General features: G+C 41.1%; 1 protein-coding gene across 2 annotated transcripts in view; it reads right to left on the reverse strand.

Moving 5' to 3' along the window:
* Positions 1-26,286, reverse strand: part of CD99L2 (CD99 molecule like 2) — a 112,593-nt gene that overhangs the window by 20,010 nt on the left and 66,297 nt on the right. For both annotated transcript variants that reach the window (XM_027097953.1, XM_027097952.1), the window contains exons 3-7: positions 26,036-26,104; positions 24,898-24,972; positions 6,054-6,122; positions 5,843-5,938; positions 3,673-3,738 (exon numbers count right to left, since the gene is read on the reverse strand). In XM_027097953.1, coding sequence (XP_026953754.1) covers positions 3,673-3,738; positions 5,843-5,938; positions 6,054-6,122; positions 24,898-24,972; positions 26,036-26,104 — 375 coding nt within the window. The remainder of the gene's footprint in view (positions 1-3,672; positions 3,739-5,842; positions 5,939-6,053; positions 6,123-24,897; positions 24,973-26,035; positions 26,105-26,286) is intronic.

The following is a 26,286-nucleotide window of genomic DNA, read 5'->3' on the forward strand; positions in this document are numbered from 1 at the left end:
AAATAAAACTGAGTTACTTTGCTATACAGCAGAAATTAATACAACATTGTAAATCAAATATACTTCAAAAAAAATTTGTTTAAACCCTGACAATATCAATTGCTGATAAGGATGTAGAGCAACTGGAACTCTCATTCATTGCTCATGGAAAAGTATTGGGTTGGCCAAAAAGTTCGTTCGGTATTCCCATAAGATGTAAGAGGTCGGGTTTCCCAAACGAACTTTTTGGCCAACCCAATATAATGGTACAGCCACTTCAGAAGACAGCTGGGAAGTTTACTGTAAAGCTAAACATAGATTTACCATATGACCCAGAAATTATACACCTAGGTATTTAGCCATGTGGATTGAAAACTTATGCCTGTACAAAAACCTGTATGTAAATATTTATAGCAGCTTTATTTGTAATCACCAAAAGCTAAATGCAACCAAGATGTCCTTCAATAGGTGAATGTGGTACATCTAGACAATGAAATGTTATAAAGAAATGACTTACCAAGCCATGAATAAACATATAGGAACCTTTAATGCACATTGCTAAGTGAAAGAAGCCAGTCTGGAAAGGCTACATACTGTATGATTCTAACCATATGACATTCTGCAAAAGGCAAAAGCTATGGAGATGATAAACAGATTAGTGGTTGCACGAAGAGAAAATGGATTAGGGTTGAGGAAACAGAGAGTGGCTGAGTACCAAAGGGGTATACAGAAGAACTTTTATGGTGACAGACTGTTCTGTATGGTACTTGGGTGGTGGACACATGACTATATGCATTTGTAAAAACCCATACAAATGTGTATCACAAGGCGTGACCTTTAATGTATGCAAGCAAAACATCAACCAGGTTGGTGGGGGATCCCAGGATGGAATGTAGACTGTGACAAATGAATGTATCTGCATTATAAACGTATGTCAGAACTGCACTGAATGGAGGGGTCATAAAGGAGCTATGCAAGTAACTTTAGAAAGACGGTACTTTGAAACTGTAAGGTAAAGACAAAAGAAGAAAAACAAACACTGGACTGTAGTTGGTAAAGCTGCGTCTCACAGGGGTATGGGTTAACAATTACGATTGCGCTATACACGTATAATACCAGAATTGAGCAAGTAAGCAAACAGTTGATGGATGGTAGGTTTCTCACTCTCAGAGAGAGAAGTTAAAGGTCAGCAAGAAAGGAATACTAAAATATGTCTCCAACTGTAACCTACTGCCAGAAGGCTTAAGTATGAACTTATGCTTAGGTTAACACAGATGCTGATGAATAGATACAGAAATAATTATAGATACATATATACACACGGTTTATTAATAAAATACATCCATGTGTTTCCTAGTTGTGCCCACTTAAAGGGTTTAGAAGTAGCAACATCCCACTAATGAATGCACTCAACACCCAGATCTTGGTTTCTAATACCCTCCCCTTTCAGTGGGGAAGAGAATGACATACCACTGGACGCTCGAGGAAAGAGACCCACCAGGCAACAGTGTTCAGGAAGAAGAAGTGAATGAGAACAAGAAAGTGGGAGAGTGCCAGGTAGGGCCCAGGAGGAAAGAACGTGAAGGAGGAGGTGGTCATCAAAGTGAAATGCTGCAGAGGTCACACGGGACAGAGGGCTGTGACCACCAAGAGATGACTGGGGACCAAAGAGCAACTCCGGGGGAATGGGAGGAAAGGCTTGCATACACTAAGGTGTAGACCACAGAGGGGGCAATGACGAGATGAAACTGACTGGCTCGAGCTTCTTAGTCAGTGAAAATGCTAGGGAATGGAGGAGGCTGACGGGACCTGTTGATGAGAGACAGTCGCTACTACCTACAGACAAAATACGGGGCACCTACAGGGCCATTAGAAATGTTTTCTTGAGAAAAAATATACAACAGATAACATACTATCTCAGAAATACACTCCAGAACTATAGTTGAGTCTGTGTGCCTAAAACCCACAGTTAGAAAATGCATTAATCAGGACTGTTTTTATGCTGAAGATCGTCATTTATTTAAATGTGGTGTTTTATCTTCATACATGGCATTAGCACGTTTGCATAGAGAAGACTGTCTGAGAACTTCATCGTGTGCTTATCATAACCTAAGGTTCAGTTTCACACTCGTATTTTTTGCCGACACCTATAATGACAGAGTATATCTTCTGCTAACAATTGATTATTCTTTACAAGAGAAATTCAAATCTGAGCCTAATTAATGAATTTCCTAACACTTCTCCCTTGTTAAAACAGGTACTTTTAATAAGGAAACCCCTCTCTTCTCACCATCTGGAAATACCATTTGTCACCCGGGAGTAATTGGCTAATTTGCTGGGTTTGCCCTTTAAATGTTCCATGTTCTCCTGACACCTGTGAGTTTCATTTAGAGGTTTTTGGAGCTTTTTACTCAAAATGACACTGTTTGGAAAGGTGGTTTGAAGGACAGATTCGACTACAGTATCCTTTAATCAGAACAACACTGTTCCCATACGGAAGGCACACAATTCCTACAAGAAAGAAGCAGATGCTAGTGCCACAGCCTAGACTGTGGGGAGTACAGCAGGCTGACACTGGAAACAATCACGACATGTTACACTCAGAACTTGCTGTTACACTCACAACCACAACCACAACAGGGAATCACCAAAAAATGCTATACCCACAACTTAGCATCACAACAGGTTACCATCACAATAGTTACAATCATAAAAACTTACCACCAGAACTACAAGTTATAATCACAACATACCATCAGAACAGGTTACAACCACAAGTACCAACCACAAATTACAACCCTAACTTATTTTGCCACATCAAGTCTGGCTAACATTGTCTCCATACTAGGATCAGATCTTGCCAACATATTAAGACAAATGGTTTAAGTCTTTGGGTGATTTGCGGGGGAACTAAAACTACCTGCCTTGGGGGAGGGTGTGACTATGAAGGGCTGACACATCTGATACAATTTCATCGACCCAGACCCATGAGTGCATGTGTCCATGTGTACAGACACACACACACACACACACACACACACAAGTGCATGCAAAATCTGATGAAATCTGAATAAGATCTGTATATGACTTAATAACAATATTGAACAACTGTCAGCTTCCTGGTTTTGACAATGTAACTATAGTTTTGTCAAGATATCAGGGGAAGCTGGGTGAAGGGTACACAGGAATTTTCCTAAACAATTTGTTTATTTTTACAACTTCTTGTGACTCAAACTACTGCAAAATGAAAAGATTTTAAAAGATATCTGACTTGCTACGGGTGTCTTAAAAAAGCTCTTGTCATGATGAGTTTTGCTCCCCCATCCCAAGAGTGACAGGCTCCCCAGGTTGCGAAGGCTGTTCCCAATGAGTCCTGTGACCTTCAGTTACTGTAACTGGTGCTGCCTTGGCCAACAGCTTCTGCTAGTGTGGACACATTAACCCATGCAGCAACTTGGCTTAAGGAACATCAGGGAAAATGTGTGGCTTTTCCAAACTGGCTCATAAATGCCCCCTTGAGCTGCACAGTCTCTGTATCATTCCAAGTCAACCCCAAACTGCAAGCAGGGATGTCTAGGAACTAACTACCTTTGATTTCCCAGAGTCTGAGTAAGAACACCTCCAATCAACCTGGTTGCTGTATAATCCCGTCTTTAACAAGAATAAGGCATTTGGACAAATCAGTGCTCCTACCTTTACCCCTGTCAGGTTTGTATTCACCGCCCCCTACTATGTCTTCAAGATCCTTGTCTGAAAAACCTGGAGGAAACAAAACACACATCTCAATGCCAAACACATTTCTCAGAGACAAGAAATTTGTTACTTAATGTTGTCCAACAGCCCCAGAAAGTGACTGCCACTTAAGAGGACCCTTGATGAATGCGTAGGCAAAACTCTAAAGGGGCCCCCAAGATCCCTTCCCATCAGTGTACACACCCCAGTATGCCATGACTGGGCGCGAGTGGAACCATGCATAGGATGGCTATCAACCCGTGATTAGGTTATATTACATGCCGAGGTGAACGGACTTTGCAGACGTAATTAAGTTACCACATCAGTTTGACTTGGCATTAATCAAAAGGCAGATTTTCCTGGGTGAGCCTGAAATTAATCAAGTGAGCCCTTTAAAACAGGGTTGAGGCCCTCCTGAGCTCAAACACTAGAAGCAATAGACTTAGCCTTCCTCTCCCCCTCCCTGCTCTTCTCTACTCCCCCCTCCCCCTCCCCCCTTCTCTCCCCTTCCGTCTAGTCTCTGTTTTTTCTCCTGGTGGTCTTAAAGAAGGAAGCAGCCACTTGTTCTAGAACTGCAAGGAAACGGTTCTCTGCCAACGAGCACACAAGCTTGGAAGACAACCCAACCTCAGCTGAGACTGCAGACCTGGATGACACTGTGACTGAAGGTATATGAGGTTCTGAAGAGAAAAACTCAGCTGAGCTGTTCCTGAACTCCTCACCCAAAGAAACAGCTTGTGATCATTTGTTATGGTGGTAACAGAAAACTAATACAAGGAAACCGAAAAATTAATTTTATTATAGCTCAACCGTTGAGTACACATCTTTTAATATTCTGTGATAAAGTGGGAAGCATGCTTATGGCATTTCTGTTCCACTCTAAAGTCCTATAGTTGACTCAGAAAAGCACATGTGTGACTGTTTCAATTCGGCTTTTATCAGCTGCTTTCTGTCATGAAAGACTACTTTTACTAGAAAGAAAGAATGATGGGCTAACTGTGGTATGGCAGCTTGAGTATTTGGAAGGTGTTTTCTTGAAAATGAATGAAATGGGGCTGTCACTTTAAAGAAAACCACTGGCAGTACTTGTTGCCAGTGATAATATTTCAAACAAAAAAGAGAATTTTGAAATATCTATATCTACCACTGCGAGCTTAACAACTTGCCAATACTTAAAGACTTTTTCTAATGAGATGGTGGTGATATTAACAGATGTGAATTGGGGGCACTGCATAATGAAATATGGCATTATTTGGAAGGTCAAAAGACTTAAGAACAATATTTTCCAAATGAGCAATGCGTAATGCACAAAACCATGAATGGGTAAAGTTCCACTAAAAAGTACATGAGGATCCCTGGGGAGTTTAATGAAATCAACGATGGAAAATTCATTGATATGGTTTCACATTCTACAGTGCACTTAACCTATAAGAAACAACCAGTGGTCGAGTTTGGGTGTCTTACCAAAGAAAAATGATGTGAATCAATGATCTGAAAAGTCTATTAAAATATTCTTCCCCTTTCAATGGCGTATCTCTTATAAGGCCAGATCTCCTTCATATACATCAACTGTAACAACATATCACAACTTGAGCCCAGAAGGAGATGGAGATGTGAGAGTCTAGCTCTTCTTTTTTGGCCGCACCACAGCAGGCGGGATCTTAGTTCCCCAACCAGGAAGTGCGGAGTCTTAACCACTGGACCGCCAGGGAAGTCCCCTAGCTTTCCTACTAAGATAGACATTATAGAAATTTGCAAAAAATGTACAATGATACCACTTTTCTCACTAAATTGTCTTTATCTTGCCATAGTTATTTCTCATGAAATCTGCTATTTATGTTATTAACATGTGTGTGTTTGCTGTTGTTCATTTTAATTTTTCTCCAGTTTTAGATTCAAAGATGATAAATATCGATAGACGTGACCCACACCTCAATAGAGATCCTCCATAATTTGGGGAGTCCTGAGACCAAAACGCTTGAGAACCACTGTTGTAGGGTTCTCCTGGGCCTTGAAGCGCCCCCAGCTCTGCCAGGCCAGGAGTGGCTCTGTGCGCTGCTGTAGTTAATGAGCTACACCCTGACCCGGGAGCTACCGCACTGGCCTGTGCCTTCAACCAGCTGTGACTTACCTCCTCCTCCTGCACTCGGCTTCCTGTGGCCATGATCTTGATCATTTCGATCATCCAAGGCATCGGCCAGGTCAAAGTCTTTTTCGTCAGGGAGCCCTAAAACGTAAAAGACAAAGCCAGTTGGTTAAATTACAGGCAGCTCATTTGGACATGGCCCCAGAGAGCTCCACGGGGTCCCTCCTTAGTGCCCTCCTCAGAACAGCCGTGTTACCTGCAGGCTTTGCTGGAGCTCTGGTCGCTCCCGGTCTCCTGGTTGTGGTGGTGACACGGTCCCATCTCTCTAAAAGGGGGAAGGGGGACAGGAAGGGGAGCACAATTAGTAACACACACAGCAGCCCCTGCACGGCTCAGAGAAGTCACAGCATGAGCACAGCACTCCTGTCCTGGTCCTGAGGTCCCTCTAAGGCCTCTGAAGAGCCACCTTGAGGATGACAAAGAGATGTAAGAGGGTTTACAGGAGACGAGTTCTGCTTGCTTTTCTTCACAGGATGGGTGGTGAGGTGGACATGAGCCCACATTTGATCTGGTGATTAGTGGAGCTGGGACTTGAGCCCAGATCTACAGGAGATGACCACGTGCTTCAGGGGGTCCCAGAGCTGGAGCACAACCCGAGAGCTCCAAGCCTTGGCCGTCACCACTCTCAACCCGGCACCGTAATCACAGGTAATACTGCCCAGGGATGAAGTGACGCTATGTTCCCAGTAGAGTATGGGAGTGTCTCATCAGCTGAAAGTGGTTACAACACCAACAAAATATTGTATATAAGTGTGGTTACTGCTGTTAATACTAGGTCTTTCAGCTCAACCATATTCCTTTAAAATTGTGGACTTCTTGCACATCAATTACGTAGCATGCCACACAGGAGTTTTCCAGTAGTTTTTCTTGAACTTCAAGACTCCCATAACTGTTCCTATAATTGGAGGTAGCAGAGGGACAGGAAATTTAAGGGAAGGTAAAGGCATAGACAGTGCTGTATACAGTAAGCACTTAGAATAGAAGCAGCAATGTTTGTGGGGGAAAAAACCTCAATGACTTTTACAGATCAATAACGTAATCCTCAAACTGCCCAGGTAATTTACAATGCATTACCTATCTTTTTTGGATAGAGCCTGGGGTTGTCTATGGATCAAAGAATTATAAGTCTGAATCTTCTGGAAACAGTGTTAAAAACACAGTAAGACAGGACCTGCCAGTTCTCACTAGCAATAAAGGGGGATGTCACATAATGATAAAGGATCAATCCACCAAGAACACAACAATCGTAAATGTGTAAGCACCAAACAAGAGTCTCAAAACACATGAAGCTAAAATTCACAGAGCTGAGAAAAGAAATAAACAAATCCACAGGTATAGTTGGGGACATCAATACTCTACTCTCAGCAACTGACAGAACTACTAGAATGAAAACCAGCAAGGATATAGAAGAACTAAACAACACAGTCAACTAACAGGATGTAACTGGCATAATGGACACTACCCAATCGCAGCAGAGTAAGTAACTGTTTAAGCACCCATGGAATATTCACCAACAGATCACACCCTGAACCAGAAAGCAAACCTCAACAAATTTAAAAGTATGGAAGTGATAGAGAGTGGTATCTCTGACTATAATGGAATCAAACTAGAAACAACCAAACCAAAAACAAATAAGAGAAAACAAGAAAATCTCTAAACACTTGGAAATAAACAACACACTTCTAAATAAAACAACAGTCAATGAGAAAGTCTCAAATTGAAATTTTAAGAATAAATAGCCCTAATGAAAATGAAAATACAGCATATCAAAATATGGGAGATGTAACTAAAGTAATGCTGAGAGGGAAGTTTATAGCACTAAATGTTTAAATTAGAAACAAAGAAAGGTCTCAAATCAATAATCCAAGTTCCTAACCCAAGATACTAGAAGCAAGCAGACAGAAGGAAATAATGTACGAGCAGAAATCAATGAAATTGAAAATAGAAAAGTAAAATAGATCAACCAAACGGCTTGTTCTTTGAAAAAGTCAGTAAAATTGATACACCTCTAGCCTTACTAACAAATATAATTGAAGAAAAAAAACCCCAAAATACTAATATAAGGAATGAAACAGCAGATATCATTATAGATTCTGCACTATTAAAAGGATAATAAGAAAACGCTATGAACAACTTTATGTATTTGACAACTTAGAAGAAATGGACCAATTCCTTGAAATCCACAAACTATCACAACTCAACTCAATCCCATGTTCACGTAACATAAGACTAATATTGTTAAGATGACAATACTACCCAAAGTGATCTACAGATTCAGTGCAATCTCTACCAAAATCCAAAACAGTTTTTTGGGCAGACTTAGAAAACCCCATCCTAAAATTCATATGGAGTCTCAAGAGACCCCAAATAGACAAAAGAATCTTGAAAAAGAAGAACTCACTTTCCTGATTTCAAAACTTACTACAAAGCTACAGCAATCAAAACAGTGTGGTACTGGCATAAGAACAGACATATAGACTAACAGAACAGAAAGCCCAGACATAACTCTATGGTCAATATGTTCTTGACAAGGGTACCAAGAAACTGAATATCCACATGCCAAAGAATGAAGTTGGACCCTTACCTTACACCATATATAAAAATTAATTCAAAATGGATCAAAGTCCTAAACATAAGAGCTAAAACTATAAAACTCTTAGGAAAAAACATAGGGGAAAATCTTCATGATATTGGATTTGGTAATGACTTCTTGGATATGACACCAAAAGCATAGGCAACAAAAGGAATAATAGATAAATTGGCCCTCATCAAAAGTAAAGCCTTTTGTGCAAAGGACACTACCAAGAGAATCAAAAAACAATCCCAGAATGAGAGAATATATTCATAAATCATATATCCAGTAAGAGATTAAAATCCAGACTATATAAAGGACTCCTACAACAATTTAAAAAATGAGATTTAAAGATGGGCAAAGAACTTGAATAGACATATCTTCAAAGAAGATATACAAATGGTCAATAAGCACATGAAAAATGCTCAAAGTATTGGTCATTAGGGAAATATAAATCAAATCCACAAGGAGATACCACTTCACACTCATTAGGATGGCTATTATCAAAAGAAAAATGAAAAATAACAAATGTTGGTGAGGATGTGGAGAAATTGGAACCCTGGTATGTTGCTGGTGGGAATGTATAAAATGGTGCAGCTGCTGTGGAGAACACTTTGGTGATTACTCAAAAATTTAAACGTAGAATTACTACCTGATCCTTCGATTCCACCTCTAGGTATAAGCCCAAAAGGACTGAAGGCAGGGACTCAAACGGATACCTGCACAATGTTCAATACAGCACTATTCACAACAGACAAAGGGTAGAAACAACTCAAACGTCTGCCAATTTATAAACAGATAAAATATGGTATATACACACAATGGAATATTACTCAGCCTTATAAAGGAATGAAATTCTGATACATGCAACAACATGGACAAACTTTGAAAACATTATGCTAAGTAAAATAAGCCAGACATAAAAGGACATATTTTGTATGATTCCACTTATTTCAGGTACCTAGAATGGGAAAATTCTTAGAGACAGAAAGTAGAACAGAGGTTAGCAGGGGTTCGGGGTAGAGGAAAATGAGGAGTTACTGTTTACTGGGTACAGAGTTTCTGTTTGGGATGAGGAGAAAGTTCTGGAAATGGATAGTGGTGATGGTTGTCCAACACTGGGAATGTACTTAATGCCAATGAACTATACATTTAAAATGGTTAAAATGGGGCTTCCCTGGTGGCGCAGTGGTTGAGGGTCCGCCTGCTGATGCAGGAGACGCGGGTTCGTGCCCCGGTCCGGGAAGATCCCACATGCTGCGGAGCGGCTGGGCCCGTGAGCCATGGCCGCTGAGCCTGCGCGTCCGGAGCCTGTGCTCCGCAACGGGAGAGGCCACAACAGTGAGAGGCCCGCGTACCGCAAAAAAAAAAGAAAAGGTTAAAATGGTAAATTCTATGTTAGTATGTTTACCACAATAAAAAAATAATTCAACCTAGATGAAAACACAATCTGAATATTTCTATAACCATTAATGAAACAGAATTTTTAATTTAAAAGCTCCTAAAAAAAGAAATTTCCAGGCTTTTTGATGGTTTCACTGGTAAATTTTACCAAGCATTTAAAGAGGAATTAACACCAATTTTATAAAACCTCTTCCAGAAAATAGGGAGGAGGGATATTTCCCAACTTATTTTATGAGGCCAGCATTAACCTGAGAATAAACACAGAAAAAGACTGTATTAAGAAAAAACTACAGCCCAATCTCTCTCTTGAACTAATATATAAAATCCTCAACAAGATATTAGCAAACTAAACAGAATGTATAGAAAGAATTATACATCATGAACAAACGGGACTTGTTCTGGTTATGCAAGGCTGGATCAACATTTGAAAAACAATGTGCCCTACGATATCAGTGGCCTAAAGAAGAAAAAACTCATATACAGGCATACCTCGGAGATACTGTGGGGATGGTTCCAGACCACTGCAATAAAGCGAATATTAATACAGCAAGTCACATGATTTTTGTTTTTTGGTTTCCCAGTGCACATAAAATTATGTTTACGGGCTTCCCTGGTGGCGCAGTGGTTGAGAGTCCGCCTGCCGATGCAGGGGACGCGGGTTCGTGCCCCGGTCCGGGAAGATCCCACATGCCGCGGAGCGGCTGGGCCCGTGAGCCATGGCCGCTGAGCCTGCGCGTCCGGAGCCTGTGCTCCGCAACGGGAGAGGCCACAGCAGTGAGAGGCCCGCGTGCCGCAAAAAAAAAAAAAAAAAAATTATGTTTACACTATACTGTAGTCTATTAAAGTGCAACAGCATTATGCCCCCCCAGAAATGTATGTACCTTAATTAAAAAATATTTTATTACTAAAAAATGCTATCCATAATCTGAGCCTTCAGGGAGTAGTAATCTTTTTGCAACAGGAACATCAACGATCACTTATCACGGACCGCAGCAAATATAATAATAATGAAAAAGTTTCAAATAGTTTTGAATTACCAACACGTGACACAGAGACACGAAGTCAGCAAATGCGGTTGGAAAAATGGCACTGATAGACTGGCTCAACGCAGGGTCACCACAAAACTTCAATTTGTAAAAACGCAATATCTGCAAAGTGCAATAAAGTGAAGCGCAATAAAACGAGGTCTGCCTGTAATCTTATCAACATGGAAAATCCAATGCCCATTTATGAAAAAAATTCAGCAAATTAGGAATAGAGGGAAGTACCTCAACTTCATAGAGAGCATCTAGAAAACACCCATAGCTCTTGTCAGACTTAATGGTGAAAGACTGAACACTCTCTCCTGAAGATCAGGAACAGGCCAAGGACACTGTTCTCACCACTCTTATTTAACATAGCATGGGAGGTTCAACATTGCAATGAGAAATAAAAGACATACAGATTGGGAAGGAAGAAATAAACCTATCCCTATTTGCCGATGACATGATCATCTATGTAGAAAACTCCAAGGAACCTACAAAAAACGCTTCCTAGAATCAGTAAGTGACTTCAGCAAGGTCTAACGATACAGGAGCAACAAATATCAAAATCAATCATATGATAGCAATGAACATACGGAATCTAAAATTAAAACACATAACCATTTAAAATTGTTCCAGAGAAAATGAAATACTTAGCTGTACACTTGAAAAACATGTACAGGACCTGCAGGCTGAAAATTACAATATGCTTATGAGCGAAATCAAAGAAGACATAAATAAATGGAGAGACATACTGTGTTCATGGATTTGAAGACTCCCTTAAAGACATCAACTCTTCCCAAATTCATCTACATATTTAACACAAGTCCTATCAAAATCCCAGCCAGCTTTCTGTAGACATAAATAAACTTATTCTAAAACTTGTATAGAAAAGCACAGGCCCTAGAATAGCTAAAACAACCTTGAGAAAGAAGAATAAAGTGGGGGGGAAATCAGCCTACCCAGTATTAAGGCTTACTTTATGGTTACAGTAATCAAGACAGTGGCAGAAGGGTAGACACATAGAACAGTACAACAGAATGAACTACCTAGAAAGACCTGCCCAAATATGCTCAAGAGATTTCTGTTAAAGGTGCAAAAGCCACTCAATGGAAGCAGGACAGCCTTTCCAACAAAAGGTGCTGGAGCAACTAGGCATCTATAGGCAAAAATAATGAACCTTGATCTAATCCTCACACACCTCATTCAAACCCTAACTCAAAATTGATGACTTTTTTGGGTCTTAAATGTAAATCTATAGAACTTTCAGAAGGAATGATATGAGAAAAATCTTCAGGACTAAGGGCTTGGGGAAGAGTTCATAGACTTGACCATAAAACCATGATCCACAAAAGAAAAAAATGGATAAATCAGACGTCATCAAAATTAAAAATTTCCTTTTGTGAAAGACTCTATTAAGAAGATGAAAAGACAAGCTATAGAGTAAAAGAAAATATTTGCAAAACACATACCCATCTAAGGACTAGTGTCTAGAATATATGAAGAGCTCTCAAAATTGAACAGCAAAATCAAACAATCCGATTAAAATGGGCGAAAGACATGAAGAGGCATTTCACTGACGGGTTTACATGAATGGCCAATAAGCACATGCAATCAGGGAAATGCAAACTAAAACCACAATGAGGTATCACTACACACCAATCAGAATGACTAAAAAAAATAGTGATAACACTAAGTGCTGACAAGGATGCAGAGAAAGTGGATCACTCATTTATTGCTGGTGGGAATATAAAATGGTACAGCTAGTCTGGGACACAGGTTGGCAATATTCTTAAAAAACGAACCCTATGACTACCATAGAACCCAGCAATTACCCACCTGGGCATTTATCCCAGAGAAATGAAAACTCATGTTCATACAAAAACCTAGAGCCCAAAACTGGAAACAACCCAGATGATCTTCATAAGTAAACTATAGTACATCTACATCATGGAATACTATTCAGCAAGGAAAAGCAACAAACTATTGATACATGCAATGCCTTGGATGGACCTCAAGGGAATTATGCTGAGTGAAAAAAAGCCAATCCCCAAACATTACATACTACATGATTCCATTTACATAACATTTCCTAAATTGCCAAATTCTATAGATGGAGAAAAGATTAGTGCTTAGGGACAGGAAATGGGGGTGGGCACAGCAGAAGGGAGATAGTTGTTTTTATAAAGCACAGCACGAGGGTCTTTGTGATCATGGAACTGTTCTCTGTCTGGACTACCATGGTGGATGTATGAACCTACACAGGTGACAAAACTGCACAGACGTGAAGACACACACACAGACACGAGTACAAGTAAAAAGGAACACCTGAATAAGATCACTAGATTATATCAACGTCAAGATCCTGGTTGTGACACTGTACTATAATTTTTCAGGTGTTACCATTGGGGAACTGGTACAGTGTGATGGGATCTCTCTGGAGTATTTCTTACACATTGATGTGAATTTTACAGTTAGCTCTGAAGAAAATGTCAATCCGAAAATAGTTAATGATTGATTTGAGCATCGTAGTCATTTTTCATAGGGAAAAAAAAAAAGTCTGACACGTAAATAGCTGGTCTTCAGGGGTGCACAAATGTCTATTGTCGACCTTAAAAACTAAGGAGCGAATCGTGTAGACCTCACCTTAGGGGAAAAGAGCAGCAGGAAGAACATCGAGAAGGGAGGCGGTACGTACAAGGACGTTTTCCAGACAAATGAAGCCGATTCTTTCCTGATCCCAATGGTTCATACAACACTGAAAATCTTCCAGAGAGAATATCTTTACAGAGCAAACAGCACAGCTCTTTTCCTCTTTGAAGTGAAGATACAACATACACGCTTCGAGAGGGCCCGGGTCACTATTTTTCTGTTATCACACTGTGCCTACCTCTTAAAGACCAGTCCCCTTTTCAGCTTTCTAGATCACTGGAGCGAATCTTCCATGGACTAGGAAACTGCCCAGCAGACCTGCGGATGAGGAGGCCCGTGCCGGCGCCTCTACGGCCAGGTGCACGAGCTGACCCTACGCTCACCTTCAGGTCATCACCACCTTCCTGGGCAAACACTTCTAAGAGCCACACACACAGAGGAAGAGGCCCTTGGGGTGAAGCCAGAATGCCTGGGCCCAGGCCAGCTACACTGCTGGCTTATTATAAACGTTAATATACGCTCAGTAGAAAAATGAATCCAATGGTGTAGAATCCTAAGAAAGAAAATATAAAAGACAGCCAAATCTATCCCCACAGGTAGCTACTCTCAATCTTTTCAGATCTGCATGTGTCTGTCTCGCTCTCTCTCCATGTCTCTGTGTGTGTGTGTGCCCCTCTCTCTGTGTCTCTCTCTCTTGCATGTCTCTCTCCGTGTCTGTGTCTCCCTGTCTTTCTTTCCCTGTGTCTCTCTCCCCGTCTGTGTGTGTGTGTGTCCGTGTCTCTGTTCGCATCTCTCTGTGTGTCTCTCTGTGCATGTCTCTCTTTCTGTGTCTCTCTCTGCCCATATGTCTCTCTGCATGTCCGTGTCTTTCTGCGTGCGTGTCTGTGTTCACATACACTTAAATTTGATAGAAATTAATTCGTACTATATATATCCTGTTCTGTAACTTGCTTTTCTCATGCCAGTTCCAGAGATCTACCTTATTCTTTGAAATGGCTGCAGACTATGAATGGTTTAGAATTTATGTATTCAACGGTGTTATTTAAGAGTGTTTTAATTTTTGGCTGATACGAAACGCAAGAAAGCTGCAAACACCGTTTCAAATGTACCTGTGCACGTGTGCATAACTGTACCCAGACGGAAAATGCTTTGAAGCAGAACTGCTCAAAGATTTTATCAAATCGCCCTCTGAAAAGGTTGAACTAATTTATACAACTGTCTAGAGAAGTGAAACTGTAAAGGTATGGCTCAATACAACAGAAGACATATAAAACCATCCTCCCGCTCGCCCCAACTCCACAGATACATGTTCACTGCACATTAACATGGACGAGATCACGGATTCGAACGAAAACACACTGACGCCACATAAATATGTAAGGGCATCTTCTCAGTCAGTAGTTCACAAAGAGTGTTCCATGGACCCCAGGGGTCTGTCAGGTCATAACTATTTTCGTAATCATCCTCAAGTGTCCTTTGCCCTTTTTACAGGGTTGACATTTGCACTGTGATACAAATGCAATGGTGAATAAACCTCCAGGCCCTTTGCCTGAACCAAGGAAGTAAGGAGCACTGAACGCTATGAGAAGTCATTAGATCCTTCACTACTCGAAGATAGCTGTCGAGACTCCCGCCCCCTGGTGTACACACCATGTATAATACCAGCCTGCTGAGTGTGGGAGGGACTGAGCTACTTCCATGACCCGGTTACGACATGGCAGAGGTGAAGGGATTTTGCAGATACAATTAGGATGCCCAATCCGTATGACTGAATTACTCAAAAGGCAGAATATTCTGGGTGATTTGGACATAATCAAGTGAGTCCTTTAAAAGAGGGCTGTAGGCCTTCCCTGAGCTAACATTAGAGGTAGCAGACTCTCATTCTTTTGCTGACCTTGAAGAAGCAAGTGGCCATGAGTTCTGTAGCTGCACAGAATGGAATTCTGCCAACAGTCCCAACCTGTGGATATGTCACCTTATGTGGGAAAAGGGACGTGGCAGATGTGAGTAAGCTAAGCACCTTGAGATGGGGAGACTGTTCTGGATCATCTAGGCAGGCCCAATGTGATCACAGGAATACTAGTAAGAGAACGAGACCAGCAGGAGAGTCAAGGAAGGAGACACGATGATGGAAGCAGGGGTGACAGTGAGAGAGAAATCTGAGGTTGCTATTCTGTTGGCTTTGCAGATGGAAGAGGTCTCCAACAAGGCAAAACTGCAGGCAAAGGCGAGGAAACAGGCTAGAGCTTCCAAAAGGAAGACAGCCCTGCCCATACCTTCACTGTAGCCCAGTGAAACCCAAATCATAGTTCTCACCTCTAGAACTATAAGATAATCAATTTGTGCTGTTTTAAGCCAGCACGTTCTTGTAATTTATTACAACAGCAATAGGAAATCCCTAAATAAATACCTAAAACTGTGGAAGCAACTTCGGAATCGAGTAATAGACAAAAGCTGGAAGAATTTTGAGAAGCATCATAGAAAAAGCCTGACTGCCTTGAGCCGACTTAGTGGAAATACAGATGTGAACAACTAGTAACAGCTAGTGAGGATTCAGAAGGAGGTCAGGAACATGGTAGAGGAAACCTGCATCATACTAGGGAACGCCTAAATCATCACGAACAGACTGTTGACAGAAATGTGGATGTTAAAGGCTTCGCCAGTGAGGTCTCAGATGGCAGCAAGGAAAATGTTATTGGACGCCAGAGGAAAGTAGATCCTTACCAGGTAGTGGCAGAAGACTTGGCTGAATTGTGCATCCTATAGTTACGTGGAAAGCAGAACTTCTCAACAATGAACCTGGATGTTTGAGCTGAGGAGATTTCCAAGTAGAGTGTTAGGGGTATGGCCTATTTTCTTCTTGCTGCTCATAGTAAAATGCAAGAGGAAAGGAAGAGATTGAAGGAAGAACTCTTGAGCAAAAAGGAACCAGGACTTGATGATTTGGAAAAATTTCAACCTATCCTAATTGCCAAAAAATGCTAGAATTAGGGGACTCGCTGTCAAGAAAGCTCTGGGGAGAAAGTCAATGGTGTGGCGGGAAAACATTATATGAGTACCTTGGAAGGGTCAAAAGGTCAGATTAAACATAAGATTATTCATGGATCCCCTCTGCCATCTCAGCAGAAGCCAGAAGTATAGACGGCATCATTCAAGAAAGATCTGTGGAAGAGCCTCTTTCCCAGTGGGGTGATCACCAGTATATACGTGGGAAACCCACAGAGTTCTTGAGAATTTTAGAACAGCAGGAACACTGCCAGCCTGCAATTAAAAGGGACAGAAAGAGAAAAAAATGTAAGAAGGCTGTTAGACTCCCCAAATTCTACAGGCAGAAAATACGCTGATATAACTACTCAGTTGCAAACATGTGCTATTTTTCCTGAACAAGGGAGGCTGATTCTGAGGGCAGAGCTGCAAACTCAGAACGTAGAGCTGTGAAACACAGTGCATCATCCCAAGGCCTGGAACCTAAAGGACTTGGATTTGGGAATTTCTTGAGACTGGTGAAGTCTTTTTTTTTTTTTTCACTTGAAGCTTGAAATCTTTTTGCCTGATGTTTTCTCACTTTTGTAAATGGAATGCCTATAACCGTTATTTTATGCCTGTCCGTTGTATTTTGGGGAGCAGATAACTTGTTTCTTGACTTTCATAGGTTTGTAGATGGAGAAGTGTTATAGCCAAAGCTTCACCCATGCCTGACTTATATAATTTAGATGATGAGATTTGGGACGTTTCTGCTTATGAAATTACGATGAGATTTTGCAATTTGAGTTGACGATGTGATGGGATGAAACTTTTATTTTTTCTTTTTTATCGGTACGCGGGCCTCTCACTGTTGTGGCCTCTCCCGTTGCGGAGCACAGGCTCCGGACACGCAGGCTCAGCGGCCATGGCTCACGGGCCCAGCCGCTCCGCGGCGTGTGGGATCTTCCCGGACCGCGGCACGAACCCGTGTCCCCTGCATCGGCAGGCGGACTCCCAACCACTGCGCCACCAGGGAAGCCCGGGATGAAACTTTTAAAGAAGTTGGAATGGACAATGTATTTTGCAGGTGGAAGGGACATGAAGGTTTGTGAGCCAGACGACAGATGTGTTAGCATTAAAATGTCGCCCCCAAGATGTCAATGTCCTAATTCCCAGAACCTGTGAATATGTTACCTTATATGGCAAAAGGTCTTGCAGATGTTTCTAAATGAAGGACACTGAGATGGGGAGACTATCCTGGATTATCTGGGTGGGTCTGGTGTAATCACAACAGTCCTTAAAAGAGAAATAGAGAAGCAGGAGGGTCACAGTCCAAGTAAAGATGTGATGACAAAAATAGGGGTGAGAGAGAGAAAGATCTGAAGATGCTACCCTACACTGCTGGCTCTGAAGATGGAGAGAGAGGGCCATGAGCCGAAGAATACAGGCATCCTGAAGAAGCTGGAAAAGACAAGGAGACAACAGACTCTACAGACTCTCTACTAATTCTGTAGAACCTCCAGAAAAAGAAACAGCCCTGCTGACACATGCATTTTAGCCCACTGTGATCCATTTTGGATTTCTGACCTCAATAATTATGAGATAATAAATGTGTGTTTTTTAAGCCACCAAGTTGCCGGTAATTCGTTAGAGCAGCAACAGGAAACACAACCTCAAACCTCAGATGAGACTCTAGCCCCAGCTGACACCTGCATGGCAGCCTCGTAGGAGTTATAGAGCAGAGGACCCAGCTAAACAGAACCCAAACTCCTGACCCAGGGAAATAAGAGAATGAATGGAAATTGTTTTAACTCAATAATTTATGCTACCTGATTATGAGGCAATATAAAATTAATAAGAGGGAGTAGCAAAAATATTTCATTAGCGCTCAACCTTGAGTATATCAACATTTTAACATTCTGTGTTATGAAATGGGAAGGATTGTTAAAGCATTTTTGTTGCACACCAAAGCATCACAGGTGACTTGAGGAAGGTCACTTGTGTGATTGTTTCAGTTTTCAGCTGAATTAGCTGCTTTTCTCATGGAAGAACAAATTTATTTCAAAGAGTAAATTACAGCAAACTGTGTCTATTCATATTTGAATATTTGTCAAAAATTTTTTTGAAAATGAATTAAATGAGCCTGTCAATTCAAGGAAATCAACCGACAGTATCAGCTGACAATAAGAAAATTTAGCTTTCAAAAAAATATACACAACTTTGGAAAACGTCTAACTAGCACCATAAGCCTGTCAGCTTCCCAATAAAGACTCTTCCTATCAGATCACTGGTGATATTAACAAATATGACATTTGAATATTGCATAAGGAAAGGTGTCATCATTTAAAAGCTCAACACAACTCAGGACACTAGTGTTTTCCAGAAAATGTATGTAGGACGTTACAAAATCATGAATGGGCAAAAGATTCATTCAAAGGGTAAGAAAGTCCAATAAGGTTCAATGAAAACAAATAAGGAAAGTTTACTGATATGCCACTTAGCCTTAAGAAACCACAGCTTCTCCAGTCCTGGTGTCTAAATGTGCATGTGAACAGTAATAATAAAAAAAAACAACACCCATTTAGGATAAAAACCCTGCAGAAAGCAGGCACAGAGGGAACTTTCCTCAACATAATAAAGGCCATATATGACAAACCCACAGCCAACATCGTCCTCAATGGTGAAAAACTGAGAGTATTTCCACTAAGATCAGGAACAAGACAAGGCTGCCCACTCTCACCACTCTTATTCAACATAGTTTTGGAAGTTTTAGCCACAGCAATCAGAGAAGAAAAGGAAGTAAAAGGAATCCAAATCGGAAAAGAAGAAGTAAAGCTGTCACTGTTTGCAGATGACATGATCCTATACATAGAGAATCCTAAAGAGGCTACCAGAAAACTACTACAGCTAATCAATGAATTTGGTAAAGTAGCAGGATACAAAATTAATGCACAGAAATCTCTGGCATTCCTATACACTAATGATGAAAAATCTGAAAGTGAAATTAAGAAAACACTCCCATTTACCATTGCAAAAAAAACAATAAAATATCTAGGAATAAACCTACCTAAGGAGACAAAAGACCTGTATGCAGAAACTTATAAGACGCTGATGAAAGAAATTAAAGATGATACAAATAGATGGAGAGATATACCATGTTCTTGGATTGGAAGAATCAACATTGTGAAAATGACTCTACTACCCAAAGCAATCTACAGATTCAATGCAATTCCTATCAAACTACCACTGGCATTTTTCACAGAACTAGAACAAAAAATTTCACAGTTTACATGGAAACACAAAAGACCCCGAAGAGCCAAAGCAATCTTGAGAACGAAAAATGGAGCTGGAGGAATCAGGCTCCCTGACTTCAGACTATACTACAAAGCTACAGTAATCAAGACAGTGTGGTACTGGCACAAAAACAGAAATACAGATCAATGGAACAGGATAGAAAGCCCAGAGATAAACCCACACACATATGGTCACCTTATCTTTGATAAAGGAGGTAAGAATATACAGTGGAGAAAAGACAGCCTCTTCAATAAGTGGTGCTGGGAAAACTGGACAGGTACATGTAAAAGAATGAGATTAGAACACTCCCTAACACCATACACAAAAATAAGCTCAAAATGGATTAAAGACCTATATGTAAGGCCAGAAACCATCAAACTCTTAGAGGAAAACATAGGCAGAACACTCTATGACATAAATCACAGCAAGATCCTTTTTGACCCACCTCCTAGACAAATGGAAATAAAAACAAAACTAAACAAATGGGACCTAATGAAACTTAAAAGCTTTTGCACAGCAAAGGAAACCATAAATAAGACCAAAAGACAACCCTCAGAATGGGAGAAGATATTTGCAAATGAAGCAACTGACAAAGGATTAATCTCCAAAATATACAAGCAGCTCATGCAGCTCAGTAACAAAGAAAACAAACAGCCCAATGCAAAAATGGGTAGAAGACCTAAATAGATATTTCTCCAAAGAACATATACAGATTGCCAACAAACACATGAAAGAATGCTCAACATCATTAATCATTAGAGAAATGCAAATCAAAACTACAATGAGATATCATCTCACACCGGTCAGAATGGCCATCATCAAAAAATCTAGAACCAATAAATGCTGGAGAGGGTGTGGAGAAAAGGGAACCCTCTTGCACTGCTGGTGGGAATGTAAATTGATACAGCCACTATGGAGAACAGTATGGAGGTTCCTTAAAAAACTACAAATAGAACTACCATACGACCCAGCAATCCCACTACTGGGCATATACCCTGAGAAAACCATAATTCAAAAAGAGTCATGTACCACAATGTTCACTGCAGCTCTATTTACAATAGCCAGGACATGGAAGCAACCTAAGTGTCCATCATCGGATGAATGGATAAAGAAGATGTGCACATGTATACAATGGAATATTACTCAGCCATAAAAAGAAACGAAATTGAGTTATTTGTAGTGAGGTGGATGGACCTAGATTCTGTCATACAGAGTGAAGTAAGTCAGAAAGAGAAAAACAAATACCGTATGCTAACACATATATATGGAATCTAAGGGGAAAAAAAGGTCATGAAGAACCTAGGGGTAAGACGGGAATGGAGACACAGACCTACTAGAGAATGGACTTGAGGATGTGGAGAGGGGGAAGGGTAGGCTATGACAAAGTGAGAGAGCGGCATGGACATATATACACTACCAAATGTAAAATAGATAGCTAGTGGGAAGCAGCCACATAGCACAGGGAGATCAGCTCGGTGCTTTGTGACCACCTAGAGGGGTGGGATAGGGAGGGTGGGAGGGAGGGAGACGCAAGAGGGAAGAGATATGGGAACATGTGTATATGTATAACTGAGTCACTTTGTTATAAAGCAGAAACTAACACAATTGTAAAGCAGTGGTACTCCAATAAAGATGTTAAAAACATAAAGTAGAGCTGATAAATAATAAAAAAAAAAAAAAAAAAGGAATAAGCAGGAGTGGCTATATTAATAGTGGATAAGGGAAACTTCAGAGCAAGGAAAGTGCTAGAGAAGAAAAAAGGGCCATAATGATAAGAGGAGAAACCTATCAGGAAGACATCATGGTCCTAAATTTGGACGCACCAAAAAAGCAGACTTAAAATACATGAGGCGGAAACAGAGAGCTAAGAGGAGATACAAATCCACAACTACAGTTGGGGAATTCAACGCCCTACTCACAGCAATTGACAGGACTACTAGACAAAAACTCATCAAGGATGTAGAAGAACCAGTAAACACAACCAACCATCAAGATCTAAGTGACATATAGAGAACAGTTCACCCAACGACAATAGTTATAATGATGGAACTGTTCTGTGCCTGCCTATCATGGCAAATACACAAACCTGCACATGTGATAAAACTGCAAAACCTAAGCACACACGCACACAGAAGTGGGTACAAGTAAAAACTGGGAAATCTGAATAAAATGGTTGTGACAAACAAAAACACACAGATACAGAGAACAGAATAGTCATTACCAGAGTGGGGGCGGGGTGTGAAATGGGTAAAGGGGATCAGCTCTATGGTCATGGAGGAAACTAAATTTTTGGTGGTGAGCACCCTGTAGTGTATACTGAAGTAGAAATATAAGGTTGTACACGTGAAACTTATATAATGTTATAAGCCAATGTTGCCTCAATAAAAACCAAATTTTAAAAAATACATGAGTTTTTTAAAAAAACAAACAAAAAATGTTTGTGATATTATAGTACAATTTGCAACATGTTACCACTGGGGAAAACTAGGTGAAGGGAATAACGGCTCTTTCTGTAGTATTTCCTACAACTACGTGTAAATCTATAATTATCTAAAAATAAATTTGTTAAAAGTAGGCAAAGGGGACATCCCTGGTGGCGCAGTGGTTAAGAATCCGCCTGCCAATGCAGGGGACACGGGTTTGAGCCCTGGTCTAGGAAGATCCCACATGCTTCAGAGCAACTAAGCCCATGTGCCACAACTACTGAGCCTGCGCTCTAGAGCCCGTGAGCCACAACTACTGAAGCCCGTGTGCCTAGAGCCCATGCTCTGCAACAAGAGAAGCCACTGCAGTGAGAAGCCCATGCACTGCCATGAAGAGTAGCCCCCGCTCACCACAACTAGAGAAAGCCCACGTGCAGCAACGAAGACCCAACACAGCCAAAAATAAATAAATAAAAACAAATAAAGTACAAAAAATAAAAGTAGGCAAAGGGAAAGTTGAGAATCAAGGTTATTTTGTCAAAAAAGGTTTGACAGTTAAACATCTGGACTTCAGCAGCACAGAGAAACTTAGAAAATATAGGGTTGGACTCTTCCACTGTTGGTGGGAGTGTAAACTGATACAGCCACTATGGAGAACAGTATGGAGGTTCCTTAAAAAACAGAAAATAGAACTACCATATGACCCAGCAATCCCACTACTGGGCATATACCCTGAGAAAACCATAATTCAAAAAGAGACGTGTATCCCAATGTTCATTCCAGCACTATTTACAATAGCCAGGACACAGAACCAACCTAAGTGTCCATCGACAATGAATGGATAAAGAAGATGTGGCACATATATACAATGGAATATTACTCAGCCATAAAAAGAAACGAAATTGAGTTATTTGTAGTGAGGTGGATGGACCTAGAGCCTGTCATACAGAGTGCAAGTCAGAAAGGGAAAAACAAATACAGTATGCTAACACATATATATGGAATCTAAAAAAAAAAAAGGTTCTGAAGAGCCTAGGGGCAGGACAGGAATAAAGACGCAGACTTTATTTAAGACGCAGAGAATGGACTTGAGGACACGGGGAGGGGGAAGGGTAAGCTGGGACGAAGTGAGAGAGTGGCATGGACATATATACACTACCAAACGTAAAATAGATAGCTAGTGGGAAGCAGCCGCATAGCACAGGGAGATCAGCTCGGTGCTTTGTGACCACCTAGAGGGGTGGGATAGGGAGGGTGGGAGGGAGACGCAAGAGGGAGGAGATATGGGAACATATGTATATGTATAACTGATTCACTTTGTTATAAAGCAGAAACTAACACACCATTGTAAAGCAATTATACTCCAGTAAAGATGCTAAAAAAAGAAAAAAGAAAATATAGGATTGGCCCCCCCCAAAAAAAGAAAACCCAAAAGCCTGAACGAACTTTTTGGCCAACCCAATAATTGAAAATTGTTTTAAACCAGCAAGTTTGTGGTAATACGTTAGGCAGCACTGGAAAACCAACATGAGCAGAAAAATTATTACTTTCATGAAAATGTGCCCTTTTAATATTCTGATAAAACAGCAAGTATGCTTAAAGCTTTTCTGTGGCACCTCAAAATACAGAGGTTGACACAGGAAAAGCATTTGCGTGACTGCATCAGTTCTAAGCACTGCTAGCCACTTCTCTCATACAAGATTCTTCCTTGAAGGATTCAGTAGTACGACTACGGTTATACTGACTTGAATATCTGACAGACATTTTCTTGCAAATGAATGAAGTGAGCCCTTCACTTCAAGGGAAACAACTAACAGTATTTTTGCCAATGGTAAAATTTAAGATTTCAAGCAACGCTAAGAATTTTGAAAAACTACTACTGTGAGCTTGACAGCTTCCCGATACTTAAAGACTTTTTCCAATGAGATGGGTGGCGGTAGTAACACAGGTGATGTTCTGGTGTAGAATGGAATGCGTCAGCACCGGGAAGGTCTGCATAAGGCAGGGCGCTGACATTTTCCCAGGGACCAGTGCAGGATGATGCTCCCAAACCACGACCAGTAAAAGATCCCTTCAAAGGATAAGAGGGGGGGGTCACTGGGGTCAAGGACGGAAGATTCATTCATGCGGTTTCATACTCCACACTGCACTTAACCTGTAAGAAACAACCAATGGCTGAATTTTTGTGTCGTATCAAAGAAGAATGTCCATAATTACATGAATAGTCAATTGAAATATTCCTCCATTTTCCAGCTGTATATTTATAGGAAGCCAGATTTCCTTCATATACTTCAACCATAACAATATATCACAACAATTGAATCTAGAAGCAGATGTGAGAGCCCAGCTCTTCCACTAGGAAAAGCATGGTCATTTACCATAAAAATATGCTATTTATCTTAACAGTTATGGCCGTATTATTTTTCATTTAAAATTAATAAAAATATTAAAAAAAATTTTTTCAGTTTTAAGTTCAAAGATGATAAATATTGATAGACGTGACCCACACCTCAATAGAGATCCTCCATAATTTGAGGAGTCCTGAGACCAAAACGCTTGAGAACCACTGTTGTAGGGTTCTCCTGGGCCTTGAAGCGCCCCCAGCTCTGCCAGGCCAGGAGTGGCTCTGTGCGCTGCTGTAGTTAATGAGCTACACCCTGACCCGGGAGCTACAGCACTGGCCTGTGCCTTCAACCAGCTGTGACTTACCTCCTCCTCCTGCACTCGGCTTCCTGTGGCCATGATCTTGATCATCCAAGGCATCAGCCAAGTCAAATTCACTACCTTCAGTGAAGCCCCAAAACATAAAAAAAAACAGCCAACTGATTAGCAACTGGGTACAAGATTCCAAAAAAACAAGTCAACATTCGTGGGCTCTGCTGATCAGCGCAATCAATGAGTTAAGACAAAGAAACTTAAATTGGGGTCTGACTCCTTCTACAGACACTGATAATGGAAATACCAACAGGATGGAGCAAGTTACTGCTTTCTGCCTTTGCAATATATTTACCAATTTTCCACTACTTTATATTCCCACACGTGCTTTGCTTAGGCCAGCAGTCAGACCATTTTAACAGTAAACTCACTGATTATAGGTATTAACCCAAGATTCAAAACCAGCTGCATAGAGTCAGAAACTGGACACTCAAGAGGGAGGCTACGTGGTCACAATGCGCCTCTTTGAGGCTGCAGATGTGAAGACGTGAGGGCAAACTGTGAAGCAGCACTCACTCTTCTGGGTCATGACTGTCTCTTCAGAAGAAAGGTAGCTATCCACTTCAAGGAACACGGTAGCATGCTCCTTAAGTACTAGTAACAAGTTGCCAGATGGGAGCAACGACTGCGCTCCCCACCCCAAGGCTACGTTTCTCTTTATATCAGTGAAGATATCTGAATAGTAAAATGGCCCATCTGGAGAAAAGTTAAAACAGCTCCAGGAAAGAGTCACAAAGAAGCAACAAGTTCCAAAATCCTTCAGTGAAAGATGACACTGTAAAGCAAATGCCATTTCAAAATGCTCCATCTGCCTAAAGAAAATGTTTGATGGGCTTCATAAAACCTAAACAATTATATCTTCCCTGATTTTAGAGTGTAAAATGGTTGAAAAGGGGAGGAAGTCCAAATGCATTTTTCTCTTGAAATTCTCCCAAGCAGGACTTTTCATAAAACACACAGAAGTCATAGTGACTGGTCATACTCTATTAAGTTAAACCCAGTGTTCAGATGAAGGTCTCGGTTGGCATTACACGCACAGGACTTAAAACTATGGGTAGTTCAACTGGATACTATCCCAGAAGGAGCTCCACGGGGTCCCTCCTTAGTGCCCTCCTCAGAACAGCCGTGTTACCTGCAGGCTTTGCTGGAGCTCTGGTCGCTCCCGGTCTCCTGGTTGTGGTGGTGACACGGTCCCATCTCTCTAAAGGGGGAAGGGGGACAGCAAGGGGAGCACAATTAGTAACACACACAGCAGCCCCTGCACGGCTCAGGGAAGTCACAGCATGAGCACAGCACTCCTGTCCTGGTCCTGAGGTCCCTCTAATGCCTCTGAAGAGCCACCCTGAGGATGACAAAGAGATGTAAGAGGGTTTACAGGAGACG

This window comes from Aethalodelphis obliquidens, unplaced genomic scaffold (assembly GCF_003676395.1).
Source record: "Aethalodelphis obliquidens isolate GAN/ISIS:26980383/991018 unplaced genomic scaffold, ASM367639v1 scaffold118, whole genome shotgun sequence".
Taxonomy (NCBI): Eukaryota; Metazoa; Chordata; class Mammalia; order Artiodactyla; family Delphinidae; genus Aethalodelphis; species Aethalodelphis obliquidens.